The sequence below is a fragment of the Hyla sarda genome, chromosome 6, assembly GCF_029499605.1.
Source record: "Hyla sarda isolate aHylSar1 chromosome 6, aHylSar1.hap1, whole genome shotgun sequence".
NCBI classification, from domain to species: domain Eukaryota; kingdom Metazoa; phylum Chordata; class Amphibia; order Anura; family Hylidae; genus Hyla; species Hyla sarda.
Window position 1 is genome coordinate 111,377,585 of NC_079194.1, and position 25,497 is coordinate 111,403,081.

Consider the following 25,497-nt stretch of genomic DNA (forward strand, 5'->3'; position numbering starts at 1 on the left):
ACTGTTGCTTCATTTGGTTTTATTCACTATGTATATAATTTTCTTTTCTTTTACAGACCATACCCATTTGTGCTTTTTTACTCCAAATTTAATAGTTTGGAAATGTGTGTGGATGCAAGGACCTTCGGTAATGATGCTAGGTTTATCAGACGTTCATGTACACCCAATGCTGAGGTAAATGCTTTACATATCTTAAAGGAATTCTAAACTATTAGTATACCATCTCTATTTGCAGTTGATTCAAATGTTTAAATGCCAACATTTTAGGCTTTCTAAATGTGCTGTTACCTCTTGGCTATCTGCCAAATGCTAATACCTGTAGTATATAGTCAGAGCAATATATGACACAATCCTGCACATGGACAGGAGCGTTGCCAAACACTGAGTAACACTGATCTCATAGCTTTTTAATAATTATGTTTATTAACCTCTTAAAGGGGTACTCCTCTGGAAAAAAAAAATTCTCAATCTGCTCCATTGGGGGACACAGACCTTGGGTATATGCTGCTGTCACTAGGAGGCTTGACACTATGGCAACAAGAAAGTCTGCCCCTCCCAGCTGGGTATACCCGCCTAGAGGCACCTGAGCTAATCAGTTTTAGCTTAGTGTCTGTAGGAGGCACATGCTGGACTGGGTTCTCCAGACCTGGTCACTTATTTATTTATCAATTTTTTTTTATTAGTTAGGCACATTTAGTCAGTATTTCTCTCCCTTTATTTTTTCTTTTTTAGGTGGGGTCTCATGAACACCGGGTTACTGTTACCCCATTTGTGAAGATGGGGCACAGACATCGAGTCATGTACTGCACCCCAGGGCCCCCTATTCAGAGCCCACTCCTTTATTTCCTGGGATTCTGTACTCTGGGGTATGAAGCTTCTCTCCTAGGGGGGGTGTACTTTTATGTGGTGTAGGAATTATGTAATTCACGCTGACATGAACATTTTTATTGAGCCAGCTTTCCCTCAGACGCCGGCACTTTCACTTCTCGGCTGCCTTTCATTTGCCCTCAGGCGCCGGCACTTCACTTCGCTCGCATCTCATATCATGCGAGCGGAGCGCCACTTTCATTCTCTCCCCTCTCCTCCCGGCAGCAACGTGCGTGCTGCCCACCCCCACCCCTTCCCCTCTTTTTCCTCCCGTCTTTATTACCAGCTGTCTGGGGGGGATAATTTCATTTTAGGGCAACAGGCTTCTGCCACAGGACTTGCTGCAGATGTGTGCAAATTCAGGGTTTTGCTTCCTTCAATCAGCGCACGTGGCGGTCCCCGTTCAGCCAATCAGAGACAACCTGCCTCTGGACGGCCCCTGTTGCCTCATTGGCCAGTTCTCCTTCCCTCACGGCTCTCCTCTCTCCTTCAGACCGGAGTTCTCCTCACAGCTACTGCTTTCTGCAGGGGGACACAGACGCCGGGTGAGATCTTTTCAACTTATTTTTTTCAAAGTTAGTTATGTCCGAACCCAGAACTGTTCCCTCCTCTATTCAAGTACCAGGGGCCTTAGTCACCTATTATACCTGTATGGGTTGCAAATCTAAAATGCCTCGTTCGGCTGAACCTACCTGTCCTACCTGCACCACTGCACCCCCTGCCCCTCCTGGTATTTCTACCCAGGATACTCCTCCAGACCCTGTGGGCTCTGCTCCCCCTCCAGAGTGGGTGTCTTCCCTCTCCCAGTCTATTTCTGACTTGGCACTGGTCTCCCGCTCGGTGGTGACTGCCTTGGAGAGGTCCTCCCTACGTCAATCCTCTAGGAGGGCTCGCTCGGCCTCTCCTCTTTTCAGGTGCTCTCACAAGCATCATAGGGGTCCATTCTCTAGCAGGAACCGCCGCTTTCCCCATAGGTATCGCCCCTCTACTTCTGCACCCTGCATTTGCCCCTCTTTCAGGAGCCACTCTCCTGTTCGCAGCTCTCCATCTCCAGATGTGCCTACAAGGTCGACTTCGCCTTCCTCCAAGGCTGCATCCACATGTTCCCTCTCTCCTAGGGACCCGGAGGATGAGGCCTCAGCTTCTGCCTCTGACTCAGAGGACTGAACTGATACGGCCGGCACGGTGGATACCTTGGTCTTTGCCATAAGGGACACCTTTCACCTAGAGGACCCAGGAACTTTGGATGCAGTTCCAGAAGTTTCCTTTCATTGCTCCGTCCTGCACCTAAGGCTTTCAGCTCTCATGCTGAATTTGACGCATTGCTGGAGAATGCCTGGAAACATCCTGACAAGCAGTTTCAGGGCACTAAGAAGATTCAGGCTCAGTTTCCCTTTGCCAAAGACCTCATTGCAAAATGGACATCTCCACCAATGGTAGATCCACCTGTCTCCCGCCTGTCAAATGCAACTACTCTGCCCCTAGCAGATGCAGCTTCCTTCAAAGACCCGGCGGACAAGCGAATTGAAAGTCTGGCGAAATTCACCTTCGAAGCAGCTGGATCCTCCTTGCTTCCGGCATTTGCTTCTGCCTGGGTGTCAAAAGCCCTCTCTGTCTGGGCTTCTCAGCTCCGCCAAGGCATTCTATCTGGATCTCCTGCAGAGGACCTAGCGGATTTGGCTCTCCAGCACTCTAATGCTGTAGACTTTGTGTTCTGCTTCCATGTAGTCTGCCCGTTGTACGGCTTTTGCCATGGGTAATCTTGTGGCTCTTCGTCGTCCCATGTGGCTCAAAGCGTGGGACACTGATGCCGCTTCTAAAAAGTCGCCAGTCTCTTCTCTGGTGGCTTTAAACCCCTCTTCTTTGTTTGGGAAGGTCCTTTCTTCCTCTTCACTGGCAGGTCGTGACGACTGATGCCAGTCTCAGCGGTTGGGGAGGAGTTTTCAGAGACCGGACAGTCCAGGGCCTCTGGTCCTCTCAAGAAGCCCTTCTCCCCATCAACATCTTGGAATTGAGGGCAATCTATCTATCTTTGTCTGTGCCATTGGGAGCACCTTCTTCTGGAGCTCCTTGTTCATGTCCAGTCGGACAACTCCACAGCTGTGGCGTATATCAATCGCCATGGAGGCACGCGCAGCTCTGCGGCGATGGCCAAGGTCTCAAAGATTCTTCTTTGGGTGGAACTCAGAGTTCCATCCATCTCGGCCATTCACATACAGGGAGTGGACAATTGGGAGGCGGACTTTCTCAGCCGATCCTCGGCCGAACCCGGCGAGTGGTCCCTTCATCCAGAGGTATTCGCAATCATCTGCGACCTCTGGGGCCCTCCGGACGAGGATCTCTCCACGTCTCGCCACAACCGCAAAGTTCCTTGCTTTGTGGCAAAGTCCCAGGATCCCCTAGCCCTAGCCATGGTTCCCTGGTCCCACTTCATCCTCCCCTATCTCTTCCCTCCTCTTCCCCTGCTTCCCAGGGTACTGAGAAAACTCAAAGCAGAAGGAGTCTCTGCCATTCTCGTGGCTCTGGACTGCCCACGGCGGGCGTGGTACGCAGATGTGGTTCGTCTAGTGGACGACGTTCCACTGTGTCTCCCTCTCCACCCGGACCTTCTTTCTCAGGGTCCTCTTTGCCACCCCAATTTACAGTCTCTTTATTTGACCGTGTGGCGGTTGAGACCGTGGTTCTGAGAGCCAGAGGATTCTCTGACCAAGTTGTTCGCACTATGATCAGGGCACGCAAGCCCTCTTCTGTGAAGATTTACTACCGTACTTGGCGGTCTTATTTTGGTTGGTGTGAATCTCTCTCCTTTTCTCCAGTTACGTTTTCTCTCCCACAACTTTTCATTTTTACAGTCTGGGTTGGAACAGCATTTGGCCCTTAGTTCCCTTTAAGGACAAGTTTCAGCTCTTTCCATTCTTTTTCAGCGTCCTTTGACCTCTGATCCTCATGTTCTGACTTTTCTCCAAGGGGTGGCTCACACGGCTCCGCCTTACAGATCACCCATTTCCCCTTGGGATCTGAACTTGGTTCTCAGTGCTCTTCAGGGCGCTCCGTTTGAACCTCTCAGGGACTCTCCCCTTCGTATCCTCTCCTGGAAAGTGGCCTTCCTTATTGCAGTCATTTCCATTAGGACAGTTTCAGAGATGGCGGCTCTCTCCTGCTGCTCTCCTTACCTGGTCATCCACCAGGATAAGGTTGTTTTTAGTGCCTTCCTTTTTACCAAAGGTTGTTTCTGCCTTTCATCTCAATAAGGACATTGTTCTCCCATCCTTTTGTCCGGCTCCGTCTCATCCCAGGGAACGCTTGCTCCACGGGCTGTTCGGACCTACCTCTGTCACTTCCTCCTTTCGGCAGAGTGATTCCTTCTTCATTCTCACTGAGGGTCGTCGTAAGGGTCTGCCTGCTTCAAAGGACACATCTCCCGGTGGATCCGGTCTGCTATTTCAGAGGCTTATTGCTGCAAGGCAAAGACCCCACCCTTTAGGGTCTCGGCTCATTCCACTCATTCTGTTGGGGCTTCCTGGGCTCTCCGTAACAAGGTTTCGTCCTCGCAAGTTTGTAAGGCGGACACTGGTCATCCTTCTACCAGGTTCATACCTTTGCATCTGCTGATGCTAGTCTGGGTTGCAAGGTGTTTCAGGCGGCAGTGGTCCAGCCTTCCACAGACTAGGTTTCTTTGCCCACCCTAGGGTCTGCTTTGGTACGTCCCAAGGTCTGTGTCCCCCAATTGAGCCGATTGAGAAAAGGAGATTTTTATGCTTACTGTAAAATCTCTTTCTCTGAGGATCCATTGGGGGACACAGCACCCGCCCAATTTTTTTCTGGTGTTCCTAGTTCATTGGTTACCTGTCCGAGGTACGAGTTTTTTGGTCTTCTCTGACCTGTCGGTCCTCCTCTACTGCTCTGGGACTAGAACTGATAAGCTCAGGTGCCTGTAGGCGGGTATACCCTGCTGGGAGGGGCTGACTTTCTTGTTGCCATAGTGTCAAGCCTCCTAGTGACAGCAGCATATACCTAAGGTCTGTGTCCCTCAATGGAGCAGATTGAGAAAGATTTTTTTTTACGATAAGCATAAGAATCTCCTTTTTTAAATCAACTGGTGCCAGAAAGTTTAACAGATTTGTAAATTACTTCTATAAAAAAAATATTTTATTAATTCCAGTACTTTTCTGCTGATGTATGCTCCACAGGAAGTTCTTTTCTTTATGAATTTCCTTTCTGTCTGACCACAGTGCTCTCTGCTGACACCTCTGTCCATGTCAGGATCTGTCCAGAGCAGGAGCAAATCCCCATAGTAAACCTACCCTGCTCTGGACGGTTTCTGACATGGACAGAGGTGTCTGCAGAGAGCACTGTGGTCAGACAGAAAATAAATTCAAAAAGAAAAGAACTTCCTTTAGAGCATACAGCAGCCAATGAGTACTTGAAGGATTAAGATTTATTTTTTTTAATATAAGTAATTTTTCAAATTTGTTTACCTCTCTGGCACCAGTTGATTACATTTTTTTTTCCCACAGTGGAGTACCCCTTTAAGGATGCATTGCGTACCTGTACGCCCTGCGCCCTCTCCCTTGCTATGACGCGGACTCACTAGCTGACCCCACGTCATAGCCTGTCCCACCAGGGCCTGTGTCTAATGCTGGACGACATTGATCAGGGTGATGCCCGGCATTAACCCCTTGGACACGGCGATCAAAGTTGATTGCCGCGTCTAAAGTAAAAGTAAAGCCGTTCCCAGATGTAATGTCTGTGCTTCACTGTCCTTGTATCAGCACTTTTCCTGACAAGGGCCCATTCCGGGCCAGAAACACGTTGAAATGGGCCTTGAATAAATGCTATATTAATTTATTTGGTCTGACTTGGTTGGACTTACTCCCTGACGGGGTCCGGCGCTTTGAAAAGTACCATTTTCTCGAGCGCTTCATTGGGGGACACAGGACCATGGGTTATATGCTGCTTGCCACTAGGAGGCTGACACTAGGCAAAAAAACAAAAGAAGGCTGGCTCCTCCTCCCAGGATAAACCCGCCTCCTGAGCAACTCAGTTTTAGCTTAGTGTCAGAGGAGGCTAGATGCAGCTCTGGAGCTCTCCAGACCTGCTCTTTCTTTTGTTTTTTTTCCTAGTATCAAGTTCAGTTTAGACTTTTTTGTTTTATCTAGCGTGGGGCGACAGGAGCATGGCGCTGCCTGATCCCCCACATGCGAGCTAGGGGCACAGTGCATCATGGATTGGCCGTTAACCCCTCCTCGCCAGCGCCTGGTGGTGTACCTATGGTCCGGGTCCCCCATTCGCCCCTGTTTGCCATGGTGGCTAAAGGCAGGTGGCACTAGCTGGTCGAAGACGTCTGGGTACGGCGGTCCCTCAGGGTGAGTATTGAGGTCCCTTTATGGTAAGTATATTGGAGGTTAATATTTCCTCCACTACCTTTATTCCCCATGGACTGGGGGTCTCTATTACCCTGGCTGTGGGGTCAAAGGGGGCAGCAGAGAGGTTATCCTCTCTCTCTCCCCTCTTCCGCGGGCCCTGCTTGGCCGGCGGGGGGTTAACTTTACATAGGGGGTTAAATTCCCTCTGCACACCGGCCGAGGGTGAGTTAACTTAGCCCTTCGGGGTTAACACTGCGGCCGTGGGTTCCCCGCAGCACGACCGCAGTCTTTTACCTCCGGGGCTCGGTTCGCGTCGCTCCTTCGGCGGGCCGGTCCTTTCCTGTTCCTGGCGCCATAAGCCCCGAGGGGGGCTGAGCGCCCGGGTGACAGGCCTCCCGCCCGCTCTTCTGGCGCTTCACACAGCGCCGTGAGCGCCACATTTTCTCGCAGGTCCGGAGCTGCGGGCAGGTCATTAATTGAGCCCGCGGCTCCGGCATGCACTTGGCTCCGCCCTCTCCCCGCGCACCAACATTACTGTCCGGCCAGCATCACGAGCGCCACGGTTTTCTTGCAGGTCCGGGGCTACGGGCAGGTCATTAATTGAGCCCGCGGCATGGAACTCCTTCCTTTCACCTTTCCCGTTTCTCAGGCCGCACGGATAGGCCCCAGGCCCCTCAGGACAAGAGGGCTCCGTCCTTCAAGTCTCGGCCCTCTTGGAAGTCGGGCCCTCGTTCTCACCGCACCCCTCCCAAGTCGGGGGACCAGCAAGCCCTCCACGGCATTGAGGGTGCACCCCCATCCGAGTCTTCTCCTCGGGTGGGAGGTCGACTGTCCCTCTTTTCGGACGTTTGGCTAGCTCATGTCCAGGATACCTGGGTTCAGGAAGTAGTTTCCCAGGGTTATCGCATAGAGTTCGCTTCTATGCCCCGGGATCATTTTTTCCAGTCCCGCCCTCCTCGGTCCCCAGCTCTGGCTGCAGCTTTTCAGGTGGCCCTCCGCAATCTTCTTTCCCAAGGTGTGATTGTTCCGGTCCCTCCTCAGGACCGCTTCTCGGGGTTCTACTCGAACCTCTTTGTGGTCCCCAAGAAGGACGGCTCGGTTCGTCCGATCCTCGACCTTAAACTTCTGAACCGACACGTGCGCCTCAGGCATTTTTGGATGGAGTCTCTGAGGTCTGTTGTGGCTTCAATGGATCAAGGGGAGTTCCTCTCCTCCGTGGACATCTGGGATGCTTACTTACACATTCCTATCTTCCCGGCCCACCACCACTTCCTCAGGTTCGCTGTCCCCGAGGGTCATTTACAATTTGTCGCCCTACCTTTCGGGCTGGCAACTGCGCCCCGGGTGATTACCAAGGCGTTGGCGGCAGTGGTGGCTCTTCTCCACTCTCGGGGCATCTCTGTTCTTCCGTACCTGGACGACCTGCTCATCAAGGCGCCCTTGTCAACCACGAGAAGTCCCATCTGTCCCAGTTCCTGGTTTTTCTGGGGCTCCACTTCGACACAGCGGCTGCTCGTGTCTCCCTGCCGGAGGACAAACTCCAGGAACTCCTGTCGGGGGTCTGCTCCCTTCGGGCGCCGGGCCCATTTCTCATCCTCACCTGCATGTCCGTTTGGGGAAGATGGTAGCCGCCATGAAGGCGGTGCCCTTTGTCTCTCCAGCGCAGGATCCGGCTCTTTCCCCAGGTACGCCTCTCCCTCCTTTGATGGCTCCGGTCCCCCCATTCCCCGAGAGGGTCGTTCCTTCCTGCCCCTCCGCTGGCATATACTGACCACGGACGCAAGCCTCCTCGGCTGGGGAGGGGTCTTCCAGGACAAGACTGTCCAGGGTCGCTGGACGGCGTCAGAGGCCAAGCTCTCCATCAAATCAATGTTCTGGAGCTTCGGGCGATCCCCCTGTGCCTTTGGCACTTGACCCGCCTTCTCCGGGGCCTCCCAGTCCGGGTGCAAACGGACAACGCCACGGCCGTGGCGTACATCAATCGCCAGGGGGGCACCCGCAGCTCGGCGGCCATGAGGGAAGTCACAAAGATTCTCATGTGGGCGGAACTTCAGGTTCCGGCTCTCTCGGCCGTACACATTCCAGGCATCAAAAACTGGGAGGCAGACTTCCTAAGTCGTGCCACCACAGATCCGGCCGAATGGTCTTTCCACCCAGAGGTCTTCGATCAGATCTGCCGTCTGTGGGGAACGCTTGACGTGGACCTGTTCGCGTCACGTCGGAACAGGAAAGTCCCTCTCTTCGTGTCCAGGTCGCAAGATCCCCTGGCGCTCGCAGCGGATGCTCTGGTGGTCCCCTGGACCTCCTTCGCCCTTCCCTACCTCTTCCGCTTCTTCCCCGGGTCGTCCGGAAGCTCAAGGCGGAGGGGGTCTCAGCCATTCTGGTGGCTCCGGACTGGCCCCGTCGCGTGTGGTACGCAGACGTGGTCAGCTTCGTGGCAGACGTTTCCTTCCGTCCCGTCCCGACCTTCTCTCCAAGGGACCCCTCTGCCACCCCAATTCACTTCCGCTGCGTTTGACGGTGTGGCGGTTTAGGGCTCGGGGGTTTTTCTCCCGCGTTATCCGAACTATGCTCCGTGCCCGTAAGCCCTCGTCCGCCAGGATTTACCACCGCACCTGGTGGGCGTATTTCCGCTGGTGTGAGACCTGTTCCCTTTCTCCCACCTTCTCTCTGCCGAATCTCCTGTCCTTCTTAAAGTCAGGACTGGAGACGCACCTTGCCCTCAGTTCCCTTAAGGGGCAGGTTTCGGCCCTGCAGGTGTGCAAGGCTGCGACTTGGTCGTCCCTACATACCTTTACCAAGTTTTACAGGGTCCATACTTTTGTGTCCTCTGACGCAGGCCTGGGCCGCAAGGTTTTGTAGGTGGCGGCTCAAGATTCCGCCTGAGTATTTCTTCTGTCGGAGTTGGTTTGCCCTCCCCAGGGACTGTTTTAGGACGACCCATGGTCCTGTGTCCCCCAATGAAGCGCTCGAGAAAAGTAGAATTACCGTAAATTCTCTTTCTATTCGCTTCTATTGGGGGACACAGCGCCCACCCAGTGTTTTGTTTGCTGCCAGCTGGTTTCCCCCCTTCCGTGGCAGGGGTGTTCTCCTTTTGGTGTTTTTTTTTTCCCTTTTCTGGGTGTTGTGTTCGACACACATGGTCCTGTGTCCCCCAATAGAAGCTCCGAGAAAGAGAATTTACAGTAAGTCCAAAATTCTACTTTTTTTGGCTACAAATGTGGTGTATAGCAGTCTAACAAAATTTCTTAAACGCCACTTATATAGCATGTAAGCCCAAATAACGCCATCATGATCCTTATAAAGAAGTTGTCACTAGTGAATTAATTTGTATCTCCTTTTACTTTGCTTTATTCAGGTCAGGCATGTGATTGCAGATGGGATGGTTCATCTGTGCATTTATGCTCTTGCTGCTATTGCAAAAGATACTGAGGTCACCATTGCCTTTGATTATGACTACAGTAACTGGTGAGTGTGTTTTCAGTCTTCATTGTTCAGCTTCACATGTAGCATCTCATTCCTATACACAGATATTTATCCAGAGATGAGTTGCTGCAGAAAGTATAAAACCTAGTATTATACATTATATGGCAGCCGATAATATTGGCAATAAAAATGGAGAAACTTTGGCTTTTTGATTTGATAGATTCATAGTTCATAAACTTTTTCTTCTTATTGCAGTAGTTACAAGGTAGATTGTGCATGTCACAAAGGCAACCGGAACTGCCCCGTTCAGAAGAGGAATCCTATTACAGGAGAACTACCATCTCCTATTCCTCCTCCACTATCCATAGGAGCAGAGACAAGACATCGTAAAGCTCGGAGAAGAGAATTGGAACAGCAGGGTTATGTGGTGGATGAAAGTGCTAATCACCAGACTGATGAAGTGGCCACAACTCCTGCCACAGAACCAACTGGTGACCATGAGGTAAACCCTACTAACAAGTTTTGTTTGTTTTAATGGAATACTTAACTAATACTCAGCTTTGTGTATTCCCATGTGAGTCCTTTGGTCTCCATATGTACATTAAATAAAATTTTAGATAGAAATTTAGGTGAAATTCCTTCAGAACAATCTAATACAGCTATGTTCTCCACAGGCTGAAGGATATATCACAGCTAAATGTGAAGATACTAAAGAGGAGGAGGTGGGAATAGTGCCAAGGACAAGAAGAGTGAGTTTCTTTTCGATTTTTATATAATTCACCTTATAGTGACCTATGGTAAAATATAATACCTTATGTGACATCTTATATCTTAATGACTTATTTAATCTTTTGGCTACCACACAAAAGGTAGAAAAAGACGTTGGCACTCACCCTTAAAGGAGAACTCCAGAATATAAAAATTGTCACCCATTCTGCCGGCAGTAAAGTAAAAAAAAAAAATGAAGATGTACATACCTTCCTCCGCTCCCCCGGGGCCTCCAGTAACTGGCTCTGGTCTCCGCCGCGATCCTCTTCCTGGTTGCCGGTGGTCAGCGAGTCATACTGCACTCAGCCAATCACCGGCCGCAGTGAAGTCCTGACTCGGCCGGCGATAGGCTGAGCGGCAGTGTGAGAATGCTTCAGGACACAAAATTCTTCACTACACCGGCACCTGCGGCCTGGGCTGAAAACGTCACACTGCCGCTCAGCCTATCGCCGGCCGAGTCGGGACTTCACTGCGGGACTTCACTGATTGGCTAAGTGCAGTATGACTCGCCGACCACCGGCAACCAGGAAGAGGATCACGCCGGAGACGGTTACCGGAGGCCCCGGGGGAGCGTGGAGGAAGGTATGTACATCTTTATGAAGTTCTCCTTTAATATGTTTCCAGTGCTGTTTATTATTCCACCATGTTGCTGCAAGAGCACATGCTTGTGAGAGGTGTTACAGCTTCTTCATATGCTGAATGCACGCCACCAAACAACATTGCTGAAAGCATATGAAAAGTGAGTGCCACTTATTTGTTTGGATTGCATTTATGGGATGTTAAGCACCACCCATTATTGATTGTATCATTTTGCTTTTCCTTGTCTGAATAGTTTCAGGATATACTGTGCCATCTGTCTTTTTTGCTAAAGATATATATAATTTCCCCATCTAAACAACCAGTTTCCTAACTTTGGACCTCTTGGCCAATATTCCAGACAATAACAATTGTTTTTCTTGTAGTCAAGAGATGACAAGAAAGCAGAGCTTCCTCCATTGGATACTGTGGAAAGAAGAAGGCGACGTAAAGAACAGCCTGCAGAACAAGCTGCTGTTGAACCTGACACCCCTGCGGTTCCTGAATTCCAGACAACAGCAGATCCTGCATCCCAAGCAGATCAGCAAGAGGCAGAATCTGAAAGTGCCATGGATGTTGAACTCGCACCCAATCCTACCCAGGGTGTGAACACTCGGAGATCATCTCAGGCTCTGGTAAGTAAAAGTACTGTGATTCTGCTAAGTGCCAAGCAGAGTATTACTAGATTGGACAGTCTTAGGCTATATTCACATCAGTGTTTGAAGCTTCTTTAGAAAGCTCTGTTCGCTGATTCTGTTATAATGTTGGGACTAAAGCTGAGAAACAAAATCCTGTATGTCAGTTTTTTTATCTAAAATCCTAAAAAATAATGGGCATCTAAAGGAACTCCTCCAGACCTCTTTCAAAATGAATGGGACCTGTACGGAACCCTTGGTGTCCAGTGTCACACCCACCGTTCAGTTGTAAGGATTTTGTTGTTTAGCTGCTTAGTGTCTGCTGCTAGTGTTCAGTTACATGGAATAAAGCTATAAGTATTGTATGTTAGCTATAAGATTTTGCTATGTATATAAACATTTTTATTAAAACTTTTATATTTGGTTACATAGGAGTCTAATGCAGAGAAACCTGCCCCCAAACCAGCTCCTCCAAAATCCACCAGACCTCGCCCAAAAAGCCGCATGTCTAGGTACCGAAGTGCCTCAGCACAAAGATTAAGAAGGCAAAGACAAGCTGTCGCTCAGCAAGTGGAATTGGCTCCCCCGGTACCAGAGGAGGGGACTGCTAGTTCTGCCACAACGGAGCCTGGGACCACAGAAAATCTAGGCTTAGGTGATGCACAGCAGGGCTCTGAGTCCCCTGGACTTACCCAGTCAGTGACCCTGCCAACCCGTTCTGGCCTTAAATACCATAAAACTAAAAAGGTAATTGTTATAATAAATATATTTATGTTAGTGTCCTAGCTAATAGAAATGTATCCAGCACCATCACTTTTGAAATTGAGGATATTGCTTTCTTCTCCAGTACCTAGTTACAGAGTGGTTAAATGATAAGGTGGAGAAGCAGGACTGCCCCATTGATCACCCTTTGCGGATTACTACGGATCCAACTGTTTTGGCAACCACCCTTAACATGCTCCCTGGATTATCCCATTCCCCTACCATCTGCACCGCTCCTAAACACTACATACGCTTTGTGTCTCCATTTATGCCAGAAAGGCGAAGACGACCTCCAAAGGTGGATGGCACTTATGGATCATGTAAAAAGGTTAGTGATGTTCTTTTCCAATGCTTGTCTCTTTTAAATGATCACATGATCTTCCATCTGATGCAAATATTTTTATTTTTGATTGTCTAAATGTTGAGAGGTTCTTTCTGTCATGGTGATTGATTTCAAGCTAAAGTCACATTACTTAAAATCTGCTTTTTGCTTCTTTCACCAGCGCTGGATTAAACAAGCCATGGATGATGACTTCTCACAGCCTGAGAGCTCTGTACAAGAAAATCCACAACCTTTATACCAAAGCAATGAGAACACCTCTTCCAGTGGTAATAGTGGAACCAATACAGGTATGGGATTATTATCATACACAGGTGATTTTGCCTGTTTGATACTTTAAGGGTTTTACTGACGACCTATATATAATTGGGAAATGTGTGTTCTGGTAACTTATTTAAATTAAGCTGTTTTTCCTTAATGTTTCACCTAGACTATATTACCATTTCTCTAATGAGTATTATGTTTTGCAGAAATTAATGCTCCCTTCAAAAAATGGAAGATGAAATACATCCTAGAAGAAAATTCAGCAATGTTATCGAGTCCTGTGCAGTTTCCTCCTGTACTTCCTAACTCTATGACGACAGACTCTCTTAGTCCAATGCAGACGACACCCAGCTCTTCCCTTCCTGGTGAAGAGGAATCTAGATATGCATATGGACTAATGTTCTCTCCAATCCCCTCTCTTGCTGCTAGTCGTTGTAATACTCCACTACAGTTTGAGGTAAAAAAAATAAAAATAGATGATCTTGCTCTAAAACACAGCACTCTATATTAAAGGATGTATTTGTTTAAGTTGGTGCTTTTCTTGTGACTGGTGGTCACAGATAATCACAAAGTAACCTCAATGTTGTATGTCAAAGCTGACTTCCCATTTCTAATGTGGTGTTTGACCACTGTTTCCAGATATTCTTTATTGTGAAGCTCTTTTCCCCTGCTGGCTGCGTCTCCCTTCCATAAGTGTGTCTTATGGAGGAGCATGTGACTATGCCATGCTACTATACTGCCACTACACTTGCACTTGTTTCTGGGCACAGTGCACTGCTATGGAGGAGGCAGAGTTAATTTGGGTGCCCCCATTTCTCATGATCATGTTTGAGAAGTTTCTATACCTTTAATTCAAGTCACTTAGTTGATCGGAAATGGTGCAGATGAGAGAAGCTTCCAGAAGGTCACTCCTCACTGCAGTACTTTATCAATCTGGACTTTGTCAGAGTTGCCAGAAAGAAGCCTCTACTCAGTAAGGTTAGGTTCGCACATTGATTTGTGCCTCCGAGACACTGATATGTTTAGAAAATGTCAAAATAACATGCTGTTGTATCAGTGCTCAGGCATGGGCTCCATTCGTTTCAATGCCCCGGGCATAGTCACATAGGGACTACATTTGGATCGTTTTCACAACATATCAGTATTTTGTCTCGGACTGAAAATTGCTACAAGCAGCGTTCTCAGTCAGAGCCAAAACTTGCATACGCTCAGGAAATGATGCAAACATCACTAGCTGACTTCACTCAGCTCATTCAAATGAATGCTGCCAGTGCCTGTCTGGGCATAAACATGTCAGCATGTCATATGACATTTTCCTGATCCATGGCACAGATCATGGTGTGAACAAGGCCTAAAAGATTTACGAAAGCCCAACTGAAGTTTGCAAAAAAATTACCTAAAGGACTCTCGCTGTGAGAAACAAATTTCTCTTGTCTGCTTGGCCTCAATTTTAAGTGTCATGTCTGATGTACACAGTAAAGGGTTTGAACACTGCACAATGCAATATTTTACTTTTACAATCAATTAGCAAAAGCTTCTAACATTCTGTAGATTGATGGAGAAAATGTGTATTTGACAGGACCTCCGCGCACAATCGGGAAACACAATCATCAGTGGATACATGTACAAACTAAAGATCCAGTGCTGAAATTAAAACTTCATATATTTATTTGTCTATCAAAACCAGAAAATCCCAGGCAGATCTACTGCTAAATGTGTTGATGAATTTTGGACATCTTGTCCTTTTTCATGCATCCAACAGGTGGATATAGTGAACATCATAAAAATTAGACTGTAAACATTTACAGCGATCCTCTAACTTTTGCCATAGTGTGGTTGCATAACACACTGCAAAAATATCAGATGCTGGTTATATTGTAGATTAGTAATTATGTATTGGCTAATTGTTTGTTCTTTTTGACTTTTTATTTTCAAATCCAAATAATTTGCTTCTTTTTCCTCCTAGAACATATCTTCCCCTGAGAGCTCCCCAGCGCATAGGCCTGAGTCTCTGTCACCCGAGGTAACTATCACATTGCTGACACTTGCATTAAAATAGAAGCTTGTGTGAATAATATTTTTTGGTCCATGTCAGACCATAAGTGACTCTTAATGTTCTTGTACTGTAGATGTTTTAGGAATCAACCACTGCAAGAACTGTATGATTTATTGATCTGCTCGGATCTGCTGTGGTGTCATCTTGACTGGAACTAATACTGTATGCTGTGCTATTGTTTTATTTTGTAAAAACAATTGAATTTACATTTAAGGCTTCTGACAGAGCATGCTACACAGATGTAATCACAGCCTTACCCTGCTTTAATGGCATGAGTATTCATTCCCTAAAATCTATTTTTTGTCCCTTTTTTATGTGTCTTACCTACCAGCCTTGTCTTCGAACTGAAACAGATTTGCCAAAGGCCAGTTTTTTGGATATGTCCATGGAGATTTGCCAAGAACACCAAACCACCGTCAGCACCAGTCTCTGCGATCTTGCTTCTCAGTCTCCAAGCACGTCTTTACCATACAGCGGCACCTCAGAAGCAAATGTTGTAGGAAAAGGAGGGGAAGGGTCAACGCTGCAAAGAACGTCAGAACAGACCTTCCGGACTGAGTTTAATTTGATGTATGCTTTCTCCCCTTTGAACGCAATGCCTCGGGCTGATGGCTCATTACGTGGGTCACCTCTTGTAGGGGAAAGAAAGCCTTCCCAATCAGAAATGTACTGTGGCTCTCCTGTAGAAGCCTATTATACTAGGCCTGTTTCTGGACTATTGAAAGACTCTGCACCAGGATCTATGTCTCCCTGTAGTGAAAGGACTTGTGAGGGTGTAAGATCTTCTCCTCAAAATCCACCTCAAAGAAAAAAGGTAATGGAGAGCAAAGAGATGCTTCTACTTAAAGTACAATATTTAGTCAAATGCTTGTAGTTCACACATGGATTTCACATGTATTTACAAGGATTTGATATTTCTTTGATTTTCATCAGGCGCCTTAGCATTACAGCATGTATATTATCACAACAGCAGTAGTTAGTGATACTGTTGCTTGATTGAACTGTTGACATGTCTCACACACATAACATTCTACATCAGTCTGGGTCTCTGGTGAGACCTCACCAATGGCTAGATATAGCCGGAATCTGCTTCTCAATCAGACCTGTTGCAGGAGATGTGCTCCATTGTAAGTCTATGGAGCCTGCAACAAGTTAGAGTGAGCAGTGATACAGAGTGAAGCGCACAGCTCCGCTTTAAAGAATTTGCTAAAATCTGTGAGATCAGGCATGTTATAGGTGAAACTAATACACATGTGGCCTCTCTACAGGGACCTTGTCCTTTGCTGTCTTGTTCCAATCTTCATTCATTTTACACAGCACACATCAGTAAAGCCTAATTCACCTTATGGTTAGACCGTATGCTATATGTACATGTTGAAATCCTTTGAAATTATATGCCAACATACACATGATCATGCTGACATGGTCACTTAATGGGGTATTCATAGTTAAACTTATCTCTACAGGATAGTGAATGTGTCAGATTGCATGGATTCTGACCACGGGGACCCCACCCCAATCTTCATAAGGCGCAGTGAATCGCTCATGTGCACTGCTGCTGCACTCATTCGGGGACATTTATCAAAACCTGTGTAGAGGAAAAGTTGATCAGTTGCTCATAGCAACCAATCTGATTGCTTCTTTCATAATTTTTTCTTTTTTTTTTAAAGGCTCCTGTACAATAAAAAAAAATACAATCTGGTTGCTATAGGCAACTGGTCTTTTCCTCTGCACAGATTTCGATAAATCTCCCCCACTGTCTATAGAACTGCTGAAGGCAGCAGAGCATCGCACTTGCCTCTCTTTAGCAGTACCATGGACAATGGATGGAGTGACAGTGCTCATGCAACAGTTGCTACTCAATTCTAAACAAAGGAGTTGGGGCTCTGCGCTGGAGATCATGGTAGGGTCAATGATCTACAGACTCCCTGTATATGACACTTATTCCCTACCCTGCAAAGCCATTACATTAGTAACCCATAGATGCCATCTATTGTAGTGCCTGTTTAGTCTAGTGCACATTCTGTTATTGGCCAGAAAAGTAATTAGGAAAGTTTTGTGTGTACTGATGGCAAACAGCCTAGCTCTGGTTCTGCCACCTGAAATTGCTCTTTGGAGAGGCTCAATAACAGCAGCGAGAGCTAATGTAACTAAACTAGGGATGCACTGAAATGACGGCAACCGAAAATTATTGACCAAAAATGGTGTTTTCAGCGTTACTCTGTAAGGAAAATGAGGAACAAAACTATAGGTGCTGCTTTATGTAGAGCAGCAGAGTACAGCGCCACCATAGTATTCTACCCAGCAGTACAGAGCCCCTGCATACACTGCCAATTACGTCACACACAGATTAGAGACTGCTCCATGTAGTGGTGCAAACACTCCTGTCATTACCAGAGTGTCTCCAGCATAGTAACAATACACACCACCCCCTGGTGTGCTCAAGAGGTACTTCCGGCCTACCGCAAGTGACATTAGGGACCCAATAGGGAGGCTTTTCTGTAGGTCCTGAATAGGACAGGAAGATGGTGGATTAATGAGCAGACCGAAGGAATGTTGTGAGAAGGAAAGCACGGGATGGATTCCCTGCTGTCGTCAGCCAACTGCTCTGAGGATTACTTCCCCACTGGACATAAACCTCCCCAATGACTCTGTCCTCACACCCAAGATGAGGAGCTTGTCCAGGTGACGTACCGGCCCCCAGGCTTTGCTGACTGCTGTGGGGGTGTAGCCTCCAGACGGGACAATAGATAAGAGAGCGGTTGTCATTTTCCATACAGCCCCCTTCCGACAGCCAGATTGTACCCCCAACTGTACCAGTAACAGCCAGTGTGTCCAACCCAATCTGTACCAGTGACAGCATTTTTGTTCCCCTTATCTGTGCCAGTGACATCCAGAGCAGGCAAGGAAAACTACTAGCAATGCATGAGGGACAATAATGCATGAGGGACATGAGGGCACTTATAATTGTCTTCTAAGTGGTTAGTAGTTTTGCACCAGCTGCAGAGCCACAGGTTGCAGATCACCGCTCCATATAGTTATACATCCTTGGAGTTGTAGTTTTGGGTCAGCTGCAGAACCACAGGTTGTGTCAGAGCATGAAGGCAGTTGTAGTTTTGGGTCAGCTAATACAAGTTATACAAAAACTATTTAAAAACAAAAAGGGGATTTTTTGGTTTTGTACCTGTACGCCCTCAGCCCGCTCCCTGTCTATAACGCGGGGCCATGCCGTGGCCCCGCCTCACAGCGGATTGGGCCCAGCACATAGCAACGGCCGGGACCCGTGGCTAATAGCGCGCGGCACTGATCGAGGTTCTGCACGATGTTAACCCTTTAGACGTGGCGTTCAAAGTTGAATGCCGCATCTAAAAGTGAAAGTAAACCATTGCCGGTTATCTCAGGGGGCTGTTCGGGATCACCGCGATGAATCCCGGACAGCAGGAGGGTCCGTACCTGCTCCCGATTGCCGAATGACTGCACAGTGCCTGAGATCTAGGCATGAGCAGTCAAGCGGCAGAATCATTGATCAATGGTTTCCTATGAGAAACCATTTATCAATGTAAAAGATCAGTGTGTGCAGTCTTATTGCAAAAAAAAAAAACATTTTCCCATTAAAAAAAAAGTGTAAATAAAAATAAACATATGTGATATTGCCACGTGCGGAAATGTCTGAATTATAAAAATATATCGTTAATTTGGCGTACACGCAAAAAAATTAAAAAGTCCAAAATAGCGTATTTTTGGTAACTTTTTATATCATGAAAAAATGAATAAAAAGTGATCAAAGAGTCTGATCAATATGGTACCGCTAAAACTTCAGATCACGGCGCAAACAATGAGCTCTCATACCGTCCCGTACGCGGAAAAATAAAGTTATAGGGGTCAGAGATGACCATTTTAAACGTATACATTTTACTACATTTTTTCCAGAAGTACGACAAAATCAAACCTATATAAGTAGGGTATCATTTTAATCTTGTGGACCTTCAGAATAAAGAGAAGGTGTCATTTTTTTACGAAAAAACTGCGTAGAAACGGAAGCCCCCAAAAGTTACAAAATGGCGTTTTTTCTTCAATTTTGTCGCTCAATGATTTTTTTTTCCCCCCGTTTCGCCGTAGATTTTTGGGTAAAATTACTGATCTCATTACAAAGTAGAATTGGTGGCGCAAAAAATAAGCAATCATATGTATTTTTAGGTGCTCAATTGAAAGGGTTATGATTTTTAAAAGATAAGGAGGAAGAAACGAAAGTGCAAAAACCCAAGGGGTTAATTATGCCTGGAACAAAAAAAAGTAAAAAATTGCTTAATATGCATTTATAATAACGGTTAATGATTTTTACTCTGACATCTTTTTCTTGTGTCCTGGAAGGTGTCTTTGTTAGAGTATCGAAAGCGAAAACAAGAAGCTAAGGAAGTCACATCTTCTCCTAGTGGGGACATAATACGCTGTGTCGGCACTCCAACACGTCAAAGCAGCAATGGGTCTATTTCTGATACAGACCTGTCAAGTGCTTTGCAACTTCAAGCCCCATCTTCCCCACAAAGTGGCTTCTCTTCTCCCGTTCATCCCTCTATGCCTCAAATTGAAGACATCAGCCCTACAGAAAGAACAGTTAGCTCTTCCCACGGCAAGCAAACGGAGAGCATCAGCAGCAGATGGTAAAGAAATCTATACTAGTTACAAATGTAATTCTGTGATAAGCTTTTGTTTAGTTATTTTAAGTTTACTCATAAAAGCAAGTTAATAAGAATAATATCGCTAAGTAACCCGTCACACTTGCTGCTGGGCTGCTGTGGGCAATCCATCTTTAATAGAATTAATTTGGAAAAACGTTTGACATGCCTTAGCGACATGTTTAATGTTTTTATCTTCAGGGGTCTGAGTGTTCAGACCTCTACCGATCAGGTGTCACCTGATCGAGACATGTTCTATAGCAGTGTTTCCTAACCAGGGTGCCTCCAGCTGTTGCCAAATTACAACTCCCAGCATGCCCAGACAGCCTTCAGCTGTCTGGGCATGCTGGGAATTGTAGTTTGGCAACAGCTGGAGGCACCCTGGTAGGAAAACACTGCTCCATAGACTTAGAATGCAAGTGTGTCTCTCTTACAAGATACAAAGTCAGACCCTCGCCGATCAAAACATTTGGCATGTCAAAATGACAGTGCCCGTCTATGGAAACCAGTGTCCACAGTGCCACCACAGGTTAATTTAAGCATTACACAGCTCTCAATTAAATCATTTGGCTGTCCATTTAATATTTTTGGAGATCTTTTGGCTAATGGATGAGGATTCTAAAGGGGATATCCCCTTTTCTATTAATTCCTTAGTAGAAATAATTAGTCATCTAGTGTTAAGTTATTGCACTTTAGATAACTAAAGGTTATGTATAATGAAAAGATGCATAAAACCTTCAGCTCGCACCTCTCCGGTCTGCATGGATCCAAGCCTGGCCCAGCTTCACATGTTTACACCAAAATAAAAGTAGATGATCCAACAGGTCCTTAAAACTTCATTGTTTTTTTGCAAATCTTTAAAACTGTGAGAAGTACAAACATCACACCACCTAGCCGGTAACACTCCAATCTTGTCCCGGGCAGCTGCAATGGTATGTCAGCCCGGACTCCCTTTGCTGCAGCGCCGCTGAGCTTACTGTGATTTCAAATTTCAGTGATTTTGTTATCACCCCCGGCCAGGGAGGCCAGTAAGGACAAGCTCGGAGTTGTAGTTGTGTGGTGCGGGCGAGTGTCAAGCTTGTCACCCCTCCCCGTGGCACAACTCCAACTCCCAGCATGCCCTTACTGTAAGGGCATGCTGGGAGTTGTAGTCATGCGGCACGGGTGACAAATGTATTTTTCGTTTTTTTTGTCCTTCTCATTTCAGATCCATATATCCTTTGGATTTGGTGGAATCCTTCGGATTCGGTGGACTGCGTCGACCAGCGTTTTTTTCTTTAATGTTAATAAAATGGTTAACGAGCGCTTATGGGGGAGTGTTTATTTTATTTTTATACATTTTTTTGTTTTTTAAAATTTACTTGACAGACTAATAGATGGAGTCCATTACTAAGTCGGGGCTTATCTTTAGCCACAAAAACAGCTAGCGCTAACCCCCAATTATTACCCCGGTACCCACTGCCACAGGGGTGCTGGGAAGAGCTGGTACCAACAGGCCCCGGAGCATCAAATATGGTGCTCCTGGGCCTAGGCGGTAACAGGCTGACGTTATTTAGGCTGGGGAGGGCAAGTAACAATGGTCCTTGCCCACCCTGGTAACATCAGGCTGTTGTTGCTTGTTGGTATTTGGCTGAGAATAAAAATAGGGGGAACCCTATGCATTTTTTTTATTCATATTAATGCAAAAAATATATAGTTATTTTCAGCCAAATACCAACCAAGCAGCAACAGACTGACATTACCAGGGTGGGCGAGGACCATTGTTACTGGCACCGCCCAGCCTAAATAACGCCAGCCTGTTACTCCCTAGGCCCAGGAGCCCCATATTTGACGCTCTGGGCTTGTTGGTACTGGCTCTTGGCACCCCTGTGGCGGTGGATACCGGGGTAATAATTGGGGGTTAGCGCTAGCTGTTTTTTGTGGCTAATGCTAAGCCCTGGCTTAGTAATGGACTCCATCTATAAGACTGCTTCCACTACTAAGCCTGTCAAGTAAATAAAAAAGTTTAAAAAAATTTTTATTCCAAAAAAAGAATAAAATAAAAAAACTCCCCCAAAAGCCCTCGTTAACCATTTTATTAACATTAAACAAAAAAATAAAAACGCTGGTCACCTTACTCCTCCGAATCTAAGTAATCCTTAGGATATACGGATCTGCAATGAGAAGTAAATAAACAAACAAACAAACAAACAAACACAAATGAGTTAGTTATGGGGAAAAAAAGTGGTACAAAATATGTAATAAACACATATATTGCAAATTTTTTCCAAAGCTGCAAAGTGTTGTTCTGAAGTAATTTATTGCTTTTTGCTTATGTGTGCCAAATAAATGGTATTCAAAAGTGATTTATTGTTTTTTACTTATGTGAGCCAAATTTATCAACCCCCTGTGATAGTATGATAAATGTGTCATACATAAGCAAAATTAAAGCGCAAAATTTAGCATTTTTGTTTTGAATGGACTTTTTGATTGCTTTTTATATATTTTTTTTTTCTGGTTTATGGAGAGACCAAAAATCATCACTTCTGGACTAACAGTATATTTTAATAGACCTTTACGCATATGACAATATCACATAGCTAATTTACCACAGGGGCTAATTCCCAATTTTTTTTAACTATTTTTATTCACTCTTTTTGAGTTCCTATAGGGGACTATTACATGCAACTTTTGAGTGCCATAACCCAGCATTGTTTAGTGTCCATTACTACATGCTGCTGAGACTTCCTTCAGTATTGGAGCACAGATCGGAGGGAACGGAGCACGGTAAGGGGCCTCCGCTCATTTGATCGGGACCTAACTATTTAGCAGTGGTCCCGATCAGCTCCCTGTGCTAGCTGGCACTGAGTTTTCCCGCATTTAGACACCGCAATCAACTTTCATTGCAGTGTCTAATGGGTAAATGTGGGACATCTGCCCAATCAGCGATTTCCTGGATTAGTCATGAGTCCTGGTAGCTGATAGCAGTAAGTATTGTGGAATAAGAATATATCATATAATGAAAGGAATGTTACAAAAAAAAAATAAAAAAATTGTGTTGCTCAAATATTGTTGTTTTGACTTACATAAATGTATTTATTAACAGGATGGTTCCAACGTCAGTAGAACGGCTACGTGAGGGTCAGGGATTCCTGGAGCGTGTTTTGAGAAGTGGAGTTAAGGTGTCACAAAAAGGCGAGATGTCGCCTTCTAGAGAGAGCAGTGTGGACAGAGAGTCAGGTACAAACCTTTCATTGGAGTTCTGTTAAAATCTTGGGCCACAGTTAATCAGTAAAGTTTAAAAGGGTTATCCGGGATTGAAAAAATATAGATGAAATCTTCTACAAACAGCTCTACAGCTGTTCTTGGGTTCTGTGTGATATTTATAGAACTGAGCTGCAATATTACACACAAACTTGAGAACAAGAGTGGTTCTTTTTCTGGAAGAAAGCTTTTGGCTTTCTTATACATGAGTCTTCATTAAATTGTCCCGGTCATTATAAAAAAAATATATAAAAATACAAAAAGTGTGAAAAGTTTTGATTGGTCGGGAGCTGAGTGTTCAGGCCCCCCCCCCCCCTTATTTCTAAATCTAGCCAGGATCATGCGCTTCTCTTCCCCACTCCCTGCAATCTCTGCCTATCTGATGGGGACAGTTTCATTTTAAGTCTATAGGGCTAGCCTCATAAAATCTTAGGCAGCCAGGGAGAGAAGTGCTCAGCTGTACACTACTCTCAGCTGAATCTAGAGCAGTTTTCTCACTGTGGCCATCCAGATGTTGCAAAACTTCAACTCCCAGCATCCCCGGACAGCCGTTGGCTGTCGAGGCATGCTGGGAGTTGAAGTTTTGCAACATCTGAAGAGCCACCGTTTGAGACCATTGATCTAGAAAATAGTGGGGGGTAGGGATTGACCGATATCTATTTTTTTTTTTTTTTTTTTTAGGGCCTATACCGATAATCTGTGACCATTCAGGCAGATAGCCTATAACTTATACCGATATTCCGGTATAAGTTATCGGCTATTTCTCCACCCCCCCCCGGCCCCGAAGAAGCGGCTGCAGATCATTGATTTAAAGCGGGTGTTTTAAATCAATGAACTGCAGCGGCTTTTGCGGGGCTAGAGACTGCTGCCGCCACCCGCTTCTCACCCCCTGTCTGTCCTGGGGTCCTCCTGAGTCCAATACAAATGGAAGTTAGTGTTGGTGCACAGTGTGTTGAAAATGCTTTGTTTGGTTCCACTGACTTCACTTATTTGACTTGCACAATTGTTTTGTAGTCAAATTTTTATATAGATGTTTTTTTCCCACTTGCGCAGAAGACGGAGATTCTGAGATGGTGAATGTGGCTGTTTCTAAAGGACCAACTGTTTACAGCCCTACTAGATACAATTATCAGGTAATTATAAGCCTATTTATAGTTTGTGATGTATATAAATGTCATGTACTGTATTTATAAAGCTGATGGGTTTTCAGTTCTTTTATTCAGTATTTGTTTGTTTGCCTTTCAGTTCCTGCAGTGCGATAGTCCTCAGTCAGAGCCAATCAGTGTCCTTTCCCAGAATACCTCCCCTTTCCGTGGACCCACTGCTCAACCTGGTGGATTTAGCTATAGGACACCACAGAGGACAGGACAAAGCCACACAGAGTCCTCTGTTATTTCATCTTCTTTCTCAAGTCCTTCTCATATTACTTCCACAGACTCTTCCTCTGCTCAAAGCTCTGGGTATTACAACAGCCAGCAGCTTTATGGAAGCAATGCCGGAACGTGTCCGCCAAGGAAAAGCTTCCATCACAGAGGCCCCAGCCGTGAGGCAAGTCCAGCCCAATTGCTCAGGACAGACTCTGTTTCCTCAGACTCACAAGCCAGTACTGGGGCTTCTGCTAATTCCTCCATCCCACAGGGGTCGAGATCAGACTCGAGAACTATAACAATGTCAGGCTCCAGGATAACTGCTGTGTCCAGTCCACAGCATTATTCACAACGCGGGTCTGGCGTTCACCAATACCGGCTTCAGCAAATGCAAGCCTCAGGAGTAAAAACTCAGACTGGCCTTTCCTAGGACTGCTACTGAGGGAAGAACAGGATAGCACTATCCCAAAGCCATTCCTGGACCTAGAAATGGCTCAGACCTGCACCTCATGGACCTGGTGTGTAGGTCTAGGACTTAAACAGGCGGAGATTAAATCTTCTGATGACATCGGCTCCCTCAATCTACACACTCACACTGCAAGAAAATAAACATCTTCGAAATCCACAAAATGATGAAAAAGTTGTGTAGACCTATAATCATACAATTACTCGGTTTCTCTGTATCACCAGAAACCACCTGTAGTCACTTGTGCAGTAAGGACGTTTATATGATTTAAATATAAAAAATGGTTAAAATTAAAGCTGAATTATAAGGGCAGGGACAAGAGGGGCTGGGATAAAAAAGCACCTATAAAATTGTAGCATCAAGTTATAACAAAGTTTATTTTATTTTTATTGGTTGGGAGGGATTAACCAAGAATAGAGCTTGCTGTGTTCATACTCTCTGACATTCAGAGTCCTTCCATTCCTGTTCTGGGCGCCACCACTACTGAATGGAATTAATCTGTACTTATTAGAGGATTTCTGAAGTGAGATTATGGACCCAGTTTGATGTTTCTTTTTTTTTTATTTAGGGAAGGAGAAGAGCAACATCTTGGCAAAGCAGTGTAGTAACTGGCTGTAGAGCGGTGTTCCCCAACCTGTGTCTCTCCACCTGTGGTGCTCAGACAGCCTGAGACTGTAGTTCTGCC

At 46.0% G+C, this 25,497-nt stretch overlaps 1 protein-coding gene across 9 annotated transcripts in view; it reads left to right on the top strand.

Annotated features, from left to right (window-relative positions):
- Positions 1 to 25,478, top strand: part of SETD5 (SET domain containing 5) — a 106,426-nt gene extending 80,948 nt beyond the window's left edge. For all 9 annotated transcript variants that reach the window (XM_056524673.1, XM_056524675.1, XM_056524674.1 and 6 more), the window contains 15 exons: positions 57 to 174; positions 9,592 to 9,701; positions 9,915 to 10,161; positions 10,334 to 10,408; positions 11,390 to 11,638; positions 12,071 to 12,385; positions 12,486 to 12,728; positions 12,904 to 13,030; positions 13,211 to 13,461; positions 14,971 to 15,027; positions 15,392 to 15,874; positions 19,432 to 19,721; positions 22,822 to 22,955; positions 24,033 to 24,112; positions 24,225 to 25,478. In XM_056524673.1, the coding sequence (XP_056380648.1) occupies positions 57 to 174; positions 9,592 to 9,701; positions 9,915 to 10,161; positions 10,334 to 10,408; positions 11,390 to 11,638; positions 12,071 to 12,385; positions 12,486 to 12,728; positions 12,904 to 13,030; positions 13,211 to 13,461; positions 14,971 to 15,027; positions 15,392 to 15,874; positions 19,432 to 19,721; positions 22,822 to 22,955; positions 24,033 to 24,112; positions 24,225 to 24,776 (3,331 nt within the window). In that variant the 3' untranslated portion in view covers positions 24,777 to 25,478. The remainder of the gene's footprint in view (positions 1 to 56; positions 175 to 9,591; positions 9,702 to 9,914; positions 10,162 to 10,333; positions 10,409 to 11,389; positions 11,639 to 12,070; positions 12,386 to 12,485; positions 12,729 to 12,903; positions 13,031 to 13,210; positions 13,462 to 14,970; positions 15,028 to 15,391; positions 15,875 to 19,431; positions 19,722 to 22,821; positions 22,956 to 24,032; positions 24,113 to 24,224) is intronic.
- Positions 25,479 to 25,497: the final 19 nt, after the last annotated feature.